The sequence below is a fragment of the Phyllobates terribilis genome, unplaced genomic scaffold (assembly GCF_046119375.1).
Source record: "Phyllobates terribilis strain yellow unplaced genomic scaffold, ASM4611937v1 Scaffold_1__5_contigs__length_1240528914, whole genome shotgun sequence".
In the NCBI taxonomy this organism is placed as follows: domain Eukaryota; kingdom Metazoa; phylum Chordata; class Amphibia; order Anura; family Dendrobatidae; genus Phyllobates; species Phyllobates terribilis.
In genome coordinates, this window is record NW_027362761.1 from 566,156,753 (window position 1) to 566,172,261 (window position 15,509).

Here is a 15,509-nt window from a genome sequence, read left to right on the forward strand (position 1 = left end):
AATGCAATACCCGACACAATATATAATACAACAAGCAGCTCAATATAAAATACAATATGCAGCACAATATATAATGCAAAAGGCGGCACAATATATAATACAACAGGCAGTACAATATATACTACAAGAGGTGTCACATTATATAATGCAACATGCAGCACAATATATAATATAAAATGGCACAAAAATACAACAGGCGGCACAATACATAATGCAACAGGCAGCACAATATATAATACAAGGGGCGGTACAACATATAATATAATACACGACAATATATAATACAACAGGCAGCACAATATAAAATACAACATGCAGCACAATATAAAATACAAAAGACAGCACAATATATAATGCAACAGGTGGCACAATATATACTACAACAGGCGGCACTGTATATAATACAACAGGCGGTGCAACATATACTACAACAGGCAGCACAATATATAATACTACATGCAGCACACCATATAATGCAACAGGCGGCACAATAAACTGCATAATGCAACAGGCGGCACAATATATAATACAACAAGCAGCACAATATATAATACACAGGTGCCACAATATATAATGCAACAGGCAGCACAATATATAAAACACAGGTGCCACAATATATAATGCAACAGGCAGCACAATATATAAAACACAGGTGCCACAATATATAATGCAACAGGCAGCACAATTTATAATGCAACAGAGGGCACAATATATAATACAATATGCGGCACAATCATTTTATTTGAACTTTTTATTGTGAATGTCAAAATATTCTGTGTCTACAAACTAAAGAGATGAATTTGTCAGCGGTGCTAAAATATAATTATGTCACTGGAAGACCCTTCCAAGACTGATATTTACACATCAGGCAAGTCCGTGCTCTGGAGACATGGGGTCGTAAGATTATCACTAGGAAATGCACCATGTACACAAAGTATAATTTACAGAAATAATATATCAGGCATCTGGTACAATCAAATGTGGGACAAATCTTCTCCGTGGTGCAAACTGCTCCTTTCCCTCCATCCTTTCAGCTCTGTGCATTTTCCTTCATCATCTGGTAGAGGTAATCCAACACCTGGAACAATATTAACAGCTATAAGCAGTGTTGCATCAACCACACATCATGTACCTTTACTTGCATCCACCACTAGGGGAAGCTCACTGCATATAGAATTATATAGAGTTCAACAGAAACAGATACAAATCCATGTGCTGAGAGCTCCCCCTAGTGGTAGTGTCCTGCTGCTATAATTTGATCATGTAAGCTATTTATGTACTAAGTTTGGCCATGGTTTTAACTCATCTTTCTTTCATACATATTTAGTTTTTTAATTCTAATGTCATTAATTCATGAATATTTATAGCTAGCTGATGAAACAGATGATACATGGGAGATCAGTGGGGGTCGGCCTTGGAATTGCATGAAGCAGGCTATGCTCAAACTCCATATACAGTACAGACCAAAAGTTTGGACACACCTATTCATTTAAAGATTTTTCTGTATTTTCATGACTTTGAAAATTGTACATTCACACTGAAGGCATCAAAACTATGAATTAACACATGTGGAATTATATACTTAACAAAAAAGTGTGAAACAACTGAAAATATGTCTTATATTCTAGGTTCTTCAAAGTAGCCACCTTTTGCTTTGATGACTGCTTTGCACACTCTTGGCATTCTCTTGATGAGCTTCAAGAGGTAGTCACCGGAAATGGTTTTCACTTCACAGGTGTGCCCTGTCAGGTTTAATAAGTGGGATTTCTTGCCTTATAAATGGGGTTGGGACCATCAGTTGTGTTGTGCAGAAGTCAGGTGGATACACAGCTGATAGTCCTACTGAATAGACTGATAGAATTTGTATTATGGCAAGAAAAAAGCAACTAAGTAAAGAAAAACGTGTGGCCATCATTACTTTAAGAAATGAAGGTCAGTCAGTCCGAAAAATTGGGCAAACTTTGAATGTGTCCCCAAGTGCAGCTGCAAAAACCATCAAGCGCTACAAAGAAACTGGCTCACATGAGGACCGCCCCAGGGAAGGAAGACCAAGAGTCACCTCTGCTTCTGAGGATAAGTTTATCCGAGTCACCAGCCTCAGAAATCGCAGGTTAACAGCAGCTCAGATTAGAGACCAGGTCAATGCCACACAGAGTTCTAGCAGCAGACTCATCTCTACAACAACTGTTAAGAGGAGACTTTGTGCAGCAGGCCTTCATGGTAAAATAGCTGCTAGGAAACCACTGCTAAGGATAGGCAACAAGCAGAAGAGACTTGTTTGGGCTAAAGAACACAAGGAATGGACATTAGACCAGTGGAAATCTGTGCTTTGGTCTGATGAGTCCAAATTTGAGATCTTTGGTTCCAACCACCGTGTCTTTGTGCAACGCAGAAAAGGTGAACGGATGGACTCTACATGCCTGGTTCCCACCGTGAAGCATGGAGGAGGAGGTGTGATGGTGTGGGGGTGCTTTGCTGGTGACACTGTTGGGGATTTATTAAAAATTGAAGACATACTGAACCAGCATGGCTACCACAGCATCTTGCAGCAGCATGCTATTCCATCCGGTTTGCGTTTAGTTGGACCATCATTTATTTTTCAACAGGACAATGACCCCAAACACACCTCCAGGCTGTGTAAGAGCTATTTGACCAAGAAGGAGAGTGATGGGGTGCTACGCCAGATGACCTGGCCTCCACAGTCACCAGACCTGAACCCAATCAAGATGGTTTGGGGTGAGCTGGACCGCAGAGTGAAGGCAAAAGGGCCAACAAGTGCTAAGCATCTCTGGGAACTCCTTCAAGATTGTTGGAAGACCATTTCCGGTGACTACCTCTTGAAGCTTATCAAGAGAATGCCAAGAGTGTGCAAAGCAGTCATCAAAGCAAAAGGTGGCTACTTTGAAGAACCTAGAATATAAGACATATTTTCAGTTGTTTCACACTTTTTTGTTAAGTATATAATTCCACTTGTGTTAATTCATAGTTTTGATGCCTTCAGTGTGAATGTACAATTTTCAAAGTCATGAAAATACAGAAAAATCTTTAAATGAGAAGGTGTGTCCAAACTTTTGGTCTGTACTGTATGTCCCCCTATTATTGATTGTGGAGGTAATGAGGACTGGCGCCCCCTGCTCTAAAGACTGTTGAGTCCCAATAATCAGAACCCCCCCATCTATCTAACATCTAGCAAATATATCACCCAAACTTCCATCAATACATAGATGGAACATAATTTGTTAATTTTCTTTGTTTCTGCAGCTTTTCCTTTACGTCTTGATGATTTCTTGCATAATTGTGTAATGTTACTTTGAGTGGAACTTAAACAAGTCTGTGTAGTACATAGAGGCAGTCCATAATACAGCAGATCCTGCAAAAATGGCTATTGTACTTATATGTATTTATCGCATTTATAGCAAATTTATAGGGAATTGATTATGCATGCCATAATGGTGGATGGCAGTCCTGAGAAAAGTCCCATCCTTGTGACTTGAACAGTCAGACATGCATTGCTGCACTTTCTCCATTCCCTTACATTTTAAAAAAGTTCTATGTAAATTACTGCTCTTAAAGGGGAAGTATGATGATAAAACAAAGGTTGTTTTATAGTCTGATATATGATATCATGGATACAGACTACAAGCAAATCCTGTTTACAATCTGGCAAGCGGTCTTGCCTGTCCCGGCTCCAGCGCTGGGCTTTGCTTCCTTCTCTTACGGCTGTCTCCCTCTGTACTAGTCTGCACCCCATTACTAGAGTAAGCACCTCTGCTGTCATCACCCAAGGCTCTTTAATGCTTACTCAGGCAGCTTTGCGCTGTCTGAGCTACCACATACTTTTCCAGGATTTTGCCTCATCTTCCACTTGATTCTGTTCCAGCCAGGTGTCTAATTATTTTCCCAGCTACTCCTGTCTACAATTCAGCAACCAGTTTATTTCCAAGCTCTGTCCACCTCATCCTGGTGCTATTGCATTCTCAGCTCTGCTCTGTCAAGTAACACATAAATAAGCTCAACTCAGTTGTCAAGATTACACATATCCAGTTTCTCTCTACTGTTCTCACCTTTGTCTCTGCTATCAAGGTATCAGATAATTAACTGCATTTCTGCAAGCAAGTTATAAGTTTGCGTATGAATCTATGCTATTCTTGTTTGTACCTGCACTTCCGCAAGCAAGATGCCAGTTTGCCCATACATCTCTATTATTTCTATCTGTAACCACACTTCTTCTAGCTATATGCCAGTTTGCCTATGCATCTCTGCTATTCCCGTGTGTAACTGCACCTCTGCAAGCAAGATACCAATTGAAAACACATTTATGCTGTTCCTGTACTATTCGCATATTTGGCTCAGCGGCATCTAGTGCTTTCAGCTCCACTTGTCCATCTGCTGTGCTGCACATCCTGCTGTACTAGTCCTATGTAATCCACGAGCTTTCCGTCAAGTCCAGTTCCACTGCATCATCGCCTCTGGTCCGTGCTACTCACCCTGGCCAAACACTTGCATTACTCCACTCCATCATCTACAGACCACAGATGGAAGATCAGAGGGAATGGAGTAACACATGGCTACAGAATTAGATTACATACAGGATTTGTTTTGTAGACTGTAACCATGGAGACACATAAGTGTGCATGGGAGATGTATACACAAAACAGTAAAAAAAATATAAATATATATATGTTCTAGACTGTTGTCAATGTTGCTTCATTTTTGTATTTAACTTCGCCAGTTAGGAATAATTTGAGGACCACATAATAATGGTCAGACACCCCCTCCCTGACCTGACCCCATCCACGTTTTCATAAGTTAAAGGGGTTTTTTGGAAATGTTATCAGCTGATTGTAGGGGTTTCAGTGCTCCAGCTGTAACTGAGCTGTAGAGAGTGGCAGTACCTATAAAATGCCTTTTTAAGCAGTTACTGATTTGGGGGTGCCAGGAGTCAGGAGCCCCCACCCAATCTGAAATAGATGGCTTATATTAAAAGGCTTGTCCAGAAGTAGAAAAAACATGGCTGCCTTATTTCAGAAACAGCACCACCCCAACCAGGGGTTGTGAATGGTATCGCAGCACAGTTCCATTATCTTCAATGGAGTTGTAATTCCAGACACAGCCTACAGTCAGTGTGGCACTATTTCTGTAAAAAAAAAAAATAAGCAACTATGCTTTTCTAATTTTTTAACTATGGGCCATAAATATAAAAGGAAACCACTTTAAAAAGACCATTTTTTTAAAATCACTTTCTCACCTCTTTGTAGTTATTGTTGTCCTCAGAGTCCCAGAATTTCCTGTTATATGACTTTGTGTCTCTCATGGACTGGGAATTTCTGATGTCACTAGTCTCCAGCATCTTCAGTAAACTGAGAAGAGCATCTTTCCATTGCTGCGATCCTTCCACTGACTTATCTCCATCCATAAACCCAGCGGCCGCGGTCCGGTCCCCACCGTCATACATATAAGGATATTCCTCTATACTCTTCTTACCCATTAAGTGGCCTGAGGAAATGGAAAATCAGAAGACATTTTGCACCGTTTTCCTTTTAGAACATCTATCTATTGCTGGCTGCAGAATGAGTTCACTAAGAATCTGTTAGTGAATTTACAACTCTTATTTTCCTTCTTCTGAACTCTTCTCGGGTGATTTATGAGCATGTGAAAATTGAGATGAACTTTGAGAGGAGAGTAGAAGCAAGGAGAAACTGAAGTTATAGGCTCTCCCAACAAGACGAGCTCACTGATGGACTTTCAGATAACTCATTCAACAACATTTAGCAATAAACAGTGTTCCACTGAGGCTAGAGCAGGCAAATGTAGCAAATTTTGTAATGAAATCCAATGCAAAAAAATATTTTTAGCCTAAAAGACTTGTATTTAAAGGGGTTGTCCAGGATTAGAAATGAATGGCTGCTTTCTTTCAAAAACCGCGCCATCCTTGACTCTGTTATTGCAACTTAGCCCCATTGAAATGAATGGAGCTGAGCTGCAATACTACACACAACCCATGGTCAGGGGTGGCGCTGTTCCTAAGAGAAAGCAGCCTTGTTTTTCGAATCCTGGATAATCCCTTTAAGTAAAAGAAAATGAAATTCTCCCTGTAACAACTTCCCACCCGACACTGAAATAGTATGAAATAGGAAATATGAAGCTCCTGAAAACCGGCTGAACTAATAGAACAATGAGAAATACAAGTTGTCCTAAAAAACATAAAAAAAATATACAGTACAGACCAAAAGTTTGGACACACCTTCTCATTTAAAGATTTTTCTGTATTTTCATGACTATGAATATTGTACATTCACACTGAAGGCATCAAAACTATGAATTAACACATGTGGAATTATATACTTAACAAAAAAGTGTGAAACAACTGAAAATATGTCTTATATTCTAGGTTCTTCAAAGTAGCCACCTTTTGCTTTGATGACTGCTTTGCACACTCTTGGCATTCTCTTGATGAGCTTCAAGAGGTAGTCACCAGAAATGGTTTTCACTTCACAGGGGTGCCCTGTCAGGTTTAATAAGTGGGATTTCTTGCCTTATAAATGGGGTTGGGACCATCAGTTGTGTTGTGCAGGAGTCTGGTGGATACACAGCTGATAGTCCTACTGAATAGACTGATAGAATTTGTATTATGGCAAGAAAAAAGCAGCTAAGTAAAGAAAAACGAGTGGCCATCATTACATTAAGAAATGAAGGTCAGTCAGTCCGAAAAATTGGGCAACCTTTGAAAGTGTCCCCAAGTGCAGTTGCAAAAACCATCAAGCGCTACAAAGAAACTGGCTCGCATGAGGACCGCCCCAGGAAAGGAAGACCAAGAGTCACCTCTGCTTCTGAGGATAAGTTTATCCGAGTCACCAGCCTCAGAAATCGCAGGTTAACAGCAGCTCAGATTAGAGACCAGGTCAATGCCACACAGAGTTCTAGCAGCAGACACATCTCTGCAACAACTGTTAAGAGGAGACTTTGTGCAGCATGCCTTCATGGTAAAATAGCTGCTAGGAAACCACTGCTAAGGACAGGCAACAAGCAGAAGAGACTTGTTTGGGCTAAAGAACACAAGGAATGGACATTAGACCAGTGGAAATCTGTGCTTTGGTCTGATGAGTCCAAATTTGAGATTTTTGGTTCCAACCACCGTGTCTTTGTGCGACGCAGAAAAGGTGAACGGATGGACTCTACATGCCTGGTTCACACCGTGAAGCATGGAGGAGGAGGTGTGATGGTGTGGGGGTGCTTTGCTGGTGACACTGTTGGGGATTTATTCAAAATTGAAGGCATACTGAACCAGCATGGCTACCACAGCATCTTGCAGGGGCATGCTATTCCATCCGGTTTGGGTTTAGTTGGACCATCATTTATTTTTCAACAGGACAATGACCCCAAACACACCTACAGGCTGTGTAAGGGCTATTTGACCAAGAAGGAGAGTGATGGGGTGCTACGCCAGATGACCTGGCCTCCACAGTCATCAGACCTGAACCCAATCCAATCAAGATGGTTTGGGGTGAGCTGGACCGCAGAGTGAAGGCAAAAGGCCAACAAGTGCTAAGCATCTCTGGGAACTCCTTCAAGATTGTTGGAAGACCATTTCCGGTGAATACCTCTTGAAGCTCATCAAGAGAATGCCAAGAGTGTGCAAAGCAGTCATCAAAGCAAAAGGTGGCTACTTTGAAGAACCTAGAATATAAGACATATTTTCAGTTGTTTCACACTTTTTTGTTAAGTATATAATTCCACATGTGTTAATTCATAGTTTTGATGCCTTCAGTGTGAATGTACAATTTTCACAGTCATGAAAATACAGAAAAATCTTTAAATGAGAAGGTGTGTCCAAACTTTTGGTCTGTACTGTATATATTAAACAGTTCTGGTTTAAAATGGTAGAGATGAAACTATTGCCGCGTCACTAGGTTTTATACCAGATCGCAGCTTTAATAAGTGAAGGGGATTTTCTTGGACATAAGGACATTATATATCAGGAACTTGAATAAGGTAAAAACTGTGTGTATGAAAAACAAACCTACCTACTGTACTGTAGCTGCCATGAAAAAGACCAAAGTACATAAAATAGGAGGTGTTTTAATTAAATGGAAATAATGTAAAACTTTGTCATGTACATTGTGTTTCAATTCCTCATCATCGAAAAAAATCTCTGTTTGCTGTTAGTGAATTGTAGCCTGAGGGTCACAGGCTGCGGCTGCGTTCACACAGTGCAGTGTGAGTGTGAACGCAGCCTAAAGACACAGAGAGGTAATGTAGGCAATGCTCTGTAAGCGAAACAGCCGGGTACACGATAGAAAAATGTAACCAAACAGGTAGAGGGGAATGTTACTTACTTTACATTTTATTAGGTGATATATCCCTCTATCCCTTGTGGAGATAGACAGACGGATAGATAGATAGATAGATAGATAGATAGATAGATAGATAGATAGATAGATAGATAGATAGATAGATAGATAGATAGATAGATAGATAGATATTAGATAGATAAATATATATTAGATTGATAGATAGATAGATAAGAGATATCAGATAATAGATAGATGAATAGATAATAAATATATAGATATTAGATAGATAGATAATATAATGGATTTCCACATACAAATGTTTGTTTGACTCTCTTTCGTCAGTTTAACAAATGAATGTCATGTTGTTACATTTCATAAGTAAAAAACGATTTTGAGGTTTATAATGTGAGCAGCAGCAACATACAAATCTCAAGGTTTAAACTGAGCATTATGAATAATTTTATTTTTTATTTACATATATTTATTTTGTGTCATTATTTACTGTTCTGGTGCTATTAGCACATCATATAGTGATACCATGAGTAAGATTCTACTATTTGCAAATTTATATCACCATTTGTCTGTCTATCTATTATCTATCTATCTATCCATTATCTATCTATCTATCTATCTATTATCTATCATCTATCTATCTATTATCTATCTATTATCTATCTATCATCTATCTATTATCTATCTATCATCTATCATCTATCTATCTATCATCTATCTATTATCTATCATCTATCTATCTATTATCTATCTATTATCTATCTATCATCTATCTATCATCTATCTATTATCTATCTATCATCTATCATCTATCTATCTATCATCTATCTATTATCTATCATCTATCTATCTATTATCTATCTATTATCTATCTATTATCTATCTATCTATTATCTATCTATTATCTATCGATCTATTATCTCTCTATTATCTATCTATCTATCTATTATCTATCTATCTATTATCTATCTATTATCTATCTATCTATCTATTATCTATCTATCTATTATCTATCTATTATCTATCTATTATCTATCATCTATCTATCTATCATCTATCATCTATCTATCTATTATCTATCTATTATTTATCTACTATCTATCTATTTATCTATCTATTATTTATCTATCTATCTATTATCTATCTATCTATCATCTATATCTTTCTTTCTGTGAATCTCATCTTTAGGTATCTAAAAAGTCTTAGAATCATGTAAATTTGCTTATATTGCAGCATATTGTTTCGTCTTCTATGGTCGTTACTAGGAGTTCATGGTGTCATTTCGTTTCTTCTATCTCAGTAGGTAATATCAGATGTATGAAGTGATTTAATCTTACAGCTGCAGCTCTTTCAGCCCATACAGATCTATTCTAAACACACTGAGACTATAGAGAGGACATCAAAGTCACGGACGGTCACACGTTCAGTATTCGATCAGTATCTTACATCAGTATTTGTAGCTAAAACCAGCAGTGGGTGATAAATACAGAAGTGGTGACGTGTTTCTATTATACTTTTCCTCTAATTTTTCCTCTCCTGGTTTTGACTTACAAATACTGAGGTAAAATACTGACCAAATACTGAACGTGTGAACGGGGCCTTATTGGTCTATTTAAAACCAAATATTCTGCTTAATTCGTTCAGAAATGAACAGTTTGTGCCTGTTAACAGATAAATGACATCTACTGTAAATCTATTTACATTTTAATTTTCTTTTTCAGGAATGTAGTGATTATTTAGTAGAAAGTTTTCACTGTTATCTAAACTGAAAAAAATATTTAGTTACATTTTTGGCCACTTCTATTCTACATATGTATATCATTATTTATCTTCTATTATGTGTACTTTGCAGCCCTGAAGTTAAATATGTGATACAATTTTTTGTGAAAAGACATCTTGAGAATATTACTGTCATTTATCTGAATTAATAAAGTTATCGAGAAAAAAGATATTATTATTACATTTATTATAATTAAATAAATCAATAATTATTGGCATTCAATTAAAAATTCAGGAAAGGTAACAGCTTACAAAGTTGGTGCACTTTCTCCATTTTCTTGCCTATAGAATGAATGATTCAATGATTGTTGCAATTCTTCTGCTCTTTTGCATTTGATTCTTCATAGTTAACCCCTTAAAATCTAAAGAATCAGTGCAACCATATAAAAACACCTTATGGTCTGCACTTGTATGCAGTGATCGGTGTGACCTGTCGCTGTTATTCCTGCCGGGTGTCGGCTTTATGTTCATGTTGAGAGTTGCAGTTTAAAATCACTTTTAGGGTATGTTCACACAGTGCTTTTTTGCAGCATTTATTTTCCACATGAGTGTTGGCAAAAAGTAAACTGCGTACAATGCACAAATTTTTTATGCATTGTTTTTAATGAGCTTTTGATTCTTTTTTTTAAGCATTCAACTGAATGGGTAAATAATTCCCAGCAAAAGAAAACTGAAAAAATTGACATGCTGCTTTAAAATACAGCAAAAAAAAAAAAAACACAAAGAAAAAAAAATGCACCATGTAATTGTGATTTTCCAAAATCTCATTTATTTTGCTTATATTCTAAAATGCTGCATTTCTTTTGCATGAAAAAAGGTATAGAAAAGGCTCAGCAAAAAACACTACTGTTCACACAGTGCTTCTTTGCAGCGATTTTCCTACATTAATAACGCAGTGTTGGCAAGAAAAAAAAACGCATACGTTATACATGTTTTTCATTCCTTTTTTTAGGAGTCTTTGTTGTATTTTTTGTGCATTCAGTTAAATGGGGGGGGGACAGCAAAAACAATGAAACAAAATCGACATTCTGCGTTTTTTAAAGAGGTAAAAAAAAACTGCAAGAAAAAAATTAGTAGTAGTAATAGAAGTATCACTGAAGTTGTATGTGCCCCATGTCCTATGGATGGTGCTACCATGTAACATTTCTCAGAATAAACAGTTATTTACTATGAGGAGTGTTACTATGTAACTGTTTATTACACTTGTCCCTCTCCAGTCCTATCCCTGGTCTGGCCGGGCATGTGGGGTAAAGCACAAGTCACAAGTTTGGTATTGCCACCCTACAACATCTACTACCTGTCAGTAAACCTAAATTGTCTTAGCCCATTCATCACGATGATATGTCGCAACAAGCTGTGAACCTTAATCTGATATTCATTCTGATCCTGTAAATAAATACTTTCCTAATTGCAAAGAATGGAGTCCGTTGCGTTCTCGAAGGATTTATTCTCAGCCTCAGATGATTGTCAGAGATTGTTTCCCCAAAAAAAGTAGGCAAAACATTTCTCAGTCTACCCGAAAGATTTCCCATAAATTATAAGAATTTTTCGCACTTACCTACAGCCCAGTGGCTGCCCCTGGTATATATTTTGGAGAGAGGAGCTGTGTCCTGGTGCTGCTGGGAAGGAGCTGCCTGGGAATGGACTTTGAAGAGGACCAAAGTGCAAAGTATGAGGGAGAAGAGGGTGCGGTATCTCCAGAAGATCAGTGCTCCTTCCATTGCTTTCTATATAATAAAGGAAGTTGTCCGAGGTGCTGAGAATGAGAACTAGACCTGTCTAGGGTGCTGAAGATGAGAATGGAGCTAGGTTGGAGCTGTCTTGGGTGCTGAATATGAGATTGGAGTTGTCTAAGGTGCTGAAGCTGAGATTGGAGCGGTCTTGGGTGCTGAAGCTGAGATTGGAGCTGTCTAAGGTGCTGAAGCTGAGATTGGAGCTGTCTAAGGTGCTGAAGCTGAGATTGGAGCTGTCTTGGGTGCTGAAGCTGAGATTGGAGCTGTCTAAGGTTCTGGAGATGAGATTGGAGCTGTTTTAGGTGCTGAAGTTGATACTAGAGCTGTCTAAGGTGCTGAAGATGAGATTGGGGCTGCTATAGATGAAATTGGAGCTGTCTAGGGTGCTGAATATGAAAAGGATACTGTCCTAAGAAATGAAGCAGAGAGCTGTCAACTCTCCTGTCTCCTCTGGAATCCTGGCTCTTCTTGTATCTCTCTCTTACTGAGCAGCATTTATAAGTGAAGAAGGAAGGTCTGGTGTCAGCATTTATCAGTCTAGCACCTCCCTCACACTAGATACTCACTGACCTCAACCAACAACTGACCTGGTCTCTACAATACCGGCCATACATGAGTCACATATGCCAATATCACCTGTGCTCCGTGTCACTCCAATCTTATTACTATTTGTTTCCAATCATAAATCCTTCCCTTTTTTTTTTCCTATTCTGTTTCCTTTATGGGTTGTAATCTAAGACCTGACATCTTTCACCAAATTTTCATTACATATGAAAGAAAGAAGGGCGTTTTGATCTACAGTTGCTCAACCCATGAATGGACGATATAAAGACCTTCCCAAGTGACACCACGTAGAGAGATGACATTTTTTAATTGAGTTAGCTTAGCTGAGTCACTGGAACCCTAAAGGTTGACGCCCGAGCTTTATCTCTGGATGCACATTCTTCATTTCTGGGTTTTATTTGTAGGAAAATGTCAAACATATCAATATCTCCAGAATGTAATATCGTCTAGGAGAGAGTTTGGACACGAGGAAGGAATGACTTGGCTGGATTCTACCAGACTGTAATACTTTGGGACGATCTGCTGTTCTCTGGTTTCATGGGCTACATAAACATTCCTCATTCTGCAAAGAAGTGTGATGAATACTTTCTTTAGTCCCAGTATTGTATCTCCTCATTGGGGAAACAAATAGTAAATTTCATGGGAGCGCTCCATTAGACACTCCCTCCCAGTGATTCCGAGAATTGTGAGTTACTAAAGGTTTGCATATAAATCATTTTGCATTGCTTATATAGTGCCATCATTTTCCACAGCACTTTACAGACATCATCATCACTGTTCCCATTGGGGCTCACAATCTACATTCCCTATCAGGATGTCTTTGGAGTGTGGGAGGAAACTGGAGAACCTGCAGGAAACCCATGCAAACACGGGGAGAACATACAAACTCCTTGCAGATGTTGTCCTTGGTGGGATTTGAAACCAGGACACCAGCGCAAAGCAACAATGTTAACCACTGAGCCAGCGTACAAGTCTATAGTGCTAACCACTGAGCCACAGTGTAAGTCTACAGTGCTATCCACTGAGCCACTGTGCAAGTCAACAGTGTTAACTACTGAGCCACAGTGTAAGTCTACAGTGCCAACCACTGAGCCACTGTGCAAGTCTACAGTGCTAACCACTGAGCAACCATGCAAGTCTACAGTGCTAACCACTAATCCACCATGTAAGTCTACAGTTCTAACCACTGAGCCAACGTGTAAGTCTACAGTGCTAACCACTGAGCCACGGTGCACATCTGCAGTACTGACCATTGAGCTACTGTGCAAGTCTACAGTGCTAACCACTGAGCCACCATGCAAGTCTACAGTGCTAACCACTGAGCCACAGTTCAAGTCTACAGTGCTAACCACTGAGCCACCGTGCAAGTCTACAGTGCTAACCACTGAGCCACAGTTCAAGTCTACAGTGCTAACCACCGAGCCACCATGCAAGTCTACAGTGCTAACCACTGAGCCACCGTGAAAGTATACAGTGCTAACCACTGAGCCACCATGCAAGTGACGCGCCCCTGGCCTGCTTGGTGTAGCGTTGCGCACGCGGGGACTACCCGGAGCCGGGCCTGTTGGGGGTAGTAGTCTCGTGGCGGTGACCCGGTCCGTGCCCAGGGAGTCAAACTGTGTGGCTGAGTATTAGCAGTAGATGTTGAACGACTACGCCACCCGTTGAATGCAGCTATGGAGCTGCCGCTGCAGGGCAGACCGCTGAGGCCGGTGGAAGGATTGTGCAGCGTGGATGGTATAACCCCCAACGGGAGGGGTATGGCCTCAGGGCAGCCGACGTGGATGATGGGGGTAGCAGGAACCACTCAGAGACGATGCGGTGTAGTTCAGGGTCTTTACTGGTGATAAAGATAGACCCTCCCGGAGTACTGGCTAGCGATCGGGGCCTGGTCAGTCTTTGAGCAGATGGGATTTCCCCTGGCCAGGCGGAGTTGTAGGCCTCCCCAACTAATTGTACTCTTCTGGCTACCTTGCTAGAGGCGGGTAAACGTAGCCCACGTCCCTGAGTGTACCGTGTGGTGCTCACCCGTATGGCCGGTGACTCGGGGCCTTCTAGTGGCTTCCGCTCCACGACGGCGGTGCTGGTCCCACGCGTGTGACCGTGCCTTCGGGTTTCTTGGCCAGAGGACCTGAAATCCCCTGCCGGTCGGTTTCTGCTGCTGGGTAAGGATTAGTCCCCACAGCCTCGGACTCCGGGTCCGGTAAGAACTCTTCAATCAGGGCGAGCTCTACAGCTGCCAGCCCCTGATTCCTTGTAGCACTGCTCCCACTGAGCTCCTGATCTTTCTTTCCTATAGCTGCTCCTCTTCTTAACTCTCTAACCCTGCCTCAGCCCCAGTTTTATGTAGGGGAAGTTCTTCCCCTCCCAGGACTGGGCAGGAGGTGTGGCATGCATAGGATTCCTGACCAAGAGACCTCCCACCTGCTCTCAGACGTAATATCTCTATCACTGTGGCAACCAGACCCCTGGGGTGTCACACAAGTCTACAGTGCTAACCAATGAGCCACCATGCAAGTCTACATTGCTAACCACTGAGCCACCGTGCTGCCCATATAACGCCATCTATCTCATCAGTTATCTATCTGTAATAACTCATTTTGGTTTACCATGTTGATGAGTGAAAAATCTGGCAAAAATTTGGTTCCTCCAGATTTCCTCAAAATCGTCCAGGAAATTCAATTTGCTTCGAGTTTGTTGGATTCAAATCAAATGAGCCCTGATTGCTGTTAAGAAATGCAGTTTATTGTACTCTCAGGTCTCCCAACCCAAAGCCAGTGGCGTACCGCCAATAGCCCGTGAGCCGGGGGGCCAAGAAGCAGCGGGCGAACGAGGAAGATAGGTGAGTATTGTATTTACGGGGGGCGGAAGGGGAGGTTACGGTGGCGGAGGAGCGGGGCACGTGGGGTAGCCGCTGCTGCAGCTAACACGTGTGCCCGCTGCTAATGGGAAATGAATATTACCTCTTCTCTGCACCCATGGGCGTGGAGAAGAATGAATATTAATTCTCTTTAGCAGTGGGCACGGAAGAGCGCTGAGCTGCAACTCCTGCTGACAGTGCCCGCTACTAAAGAGAATGCATATTCATTCTTCTCCATGCCCATAGTCCCGGCATGAAGAGGAGTGA

The 15,509-nt window shown here is 40.6% G+C and overlaps 1 protein-coding gene across 2 annotated transcripts; it reads right to left on the reverse strand.

Moving 5' to 3' along the window:
- Positions 1-736: 736 nt before the first annotated feature.
- GRP (gastrin releasing peptide) lies at positions 737-12,366 on the reverse strand. 2 transcript variants are annotated; one of them, XM_073655091.1, is made up of 4 exons: positions 12,224-12,366; positions 11,644-11,812; positions 5,249-5,496; positions 737-1,078 (listed from the first exon to the last, which is right to left on the reverse strand). In XM_073655091.1, the coding sequence occupies exons 2-4, from the start codon at positions 11,804-11,806 to the stop codon at positions 1,031-1,033; spliced, it is 459 nt and encodes a 152-aa protein (XP_073511192.1). In that variant the 5' UTR covers positions 11,807-11,812; positions 12,224-12,366; the 3' UTR covers positions 737-1,030. The 2 variants fall into 2 exon arrangements, with proteins under 2 accessions (XP_073511192.1, XP_073511193.1); XM_073655092.1 differs by having other exon boundaries at positions 11,644-11,808; positions 12,224-12,338.
- Between the last annotated feature and the right edge of the window lie 3,143 nt (positions 12,367-15,509).

Bases quoted from the DNA above. Each gene is read 5' to 3' on its own strand.
- GRP (XM_073655091.1), bottom strand. From the start codon at position 11,806: ATGGAAGGAGCACTGATCTTCTGGAGATACCGCACCCTCTTCTCCCTC. The intron at 5,497-11,643 runs GTAAGTGCGAAA...CCATTTCCTCAG, and splicing joins GGGCAGCCACTGGGCTGTAG to GCCACTTAATGGGTAAGAAG. The intron at 1,079-5,248 runs GTGAGAAAGTGA...ATATTGTTCCAG, and splicing joins ACAACAATAACTACAAAGAG to GTGTTGGATTACCTCTACCA.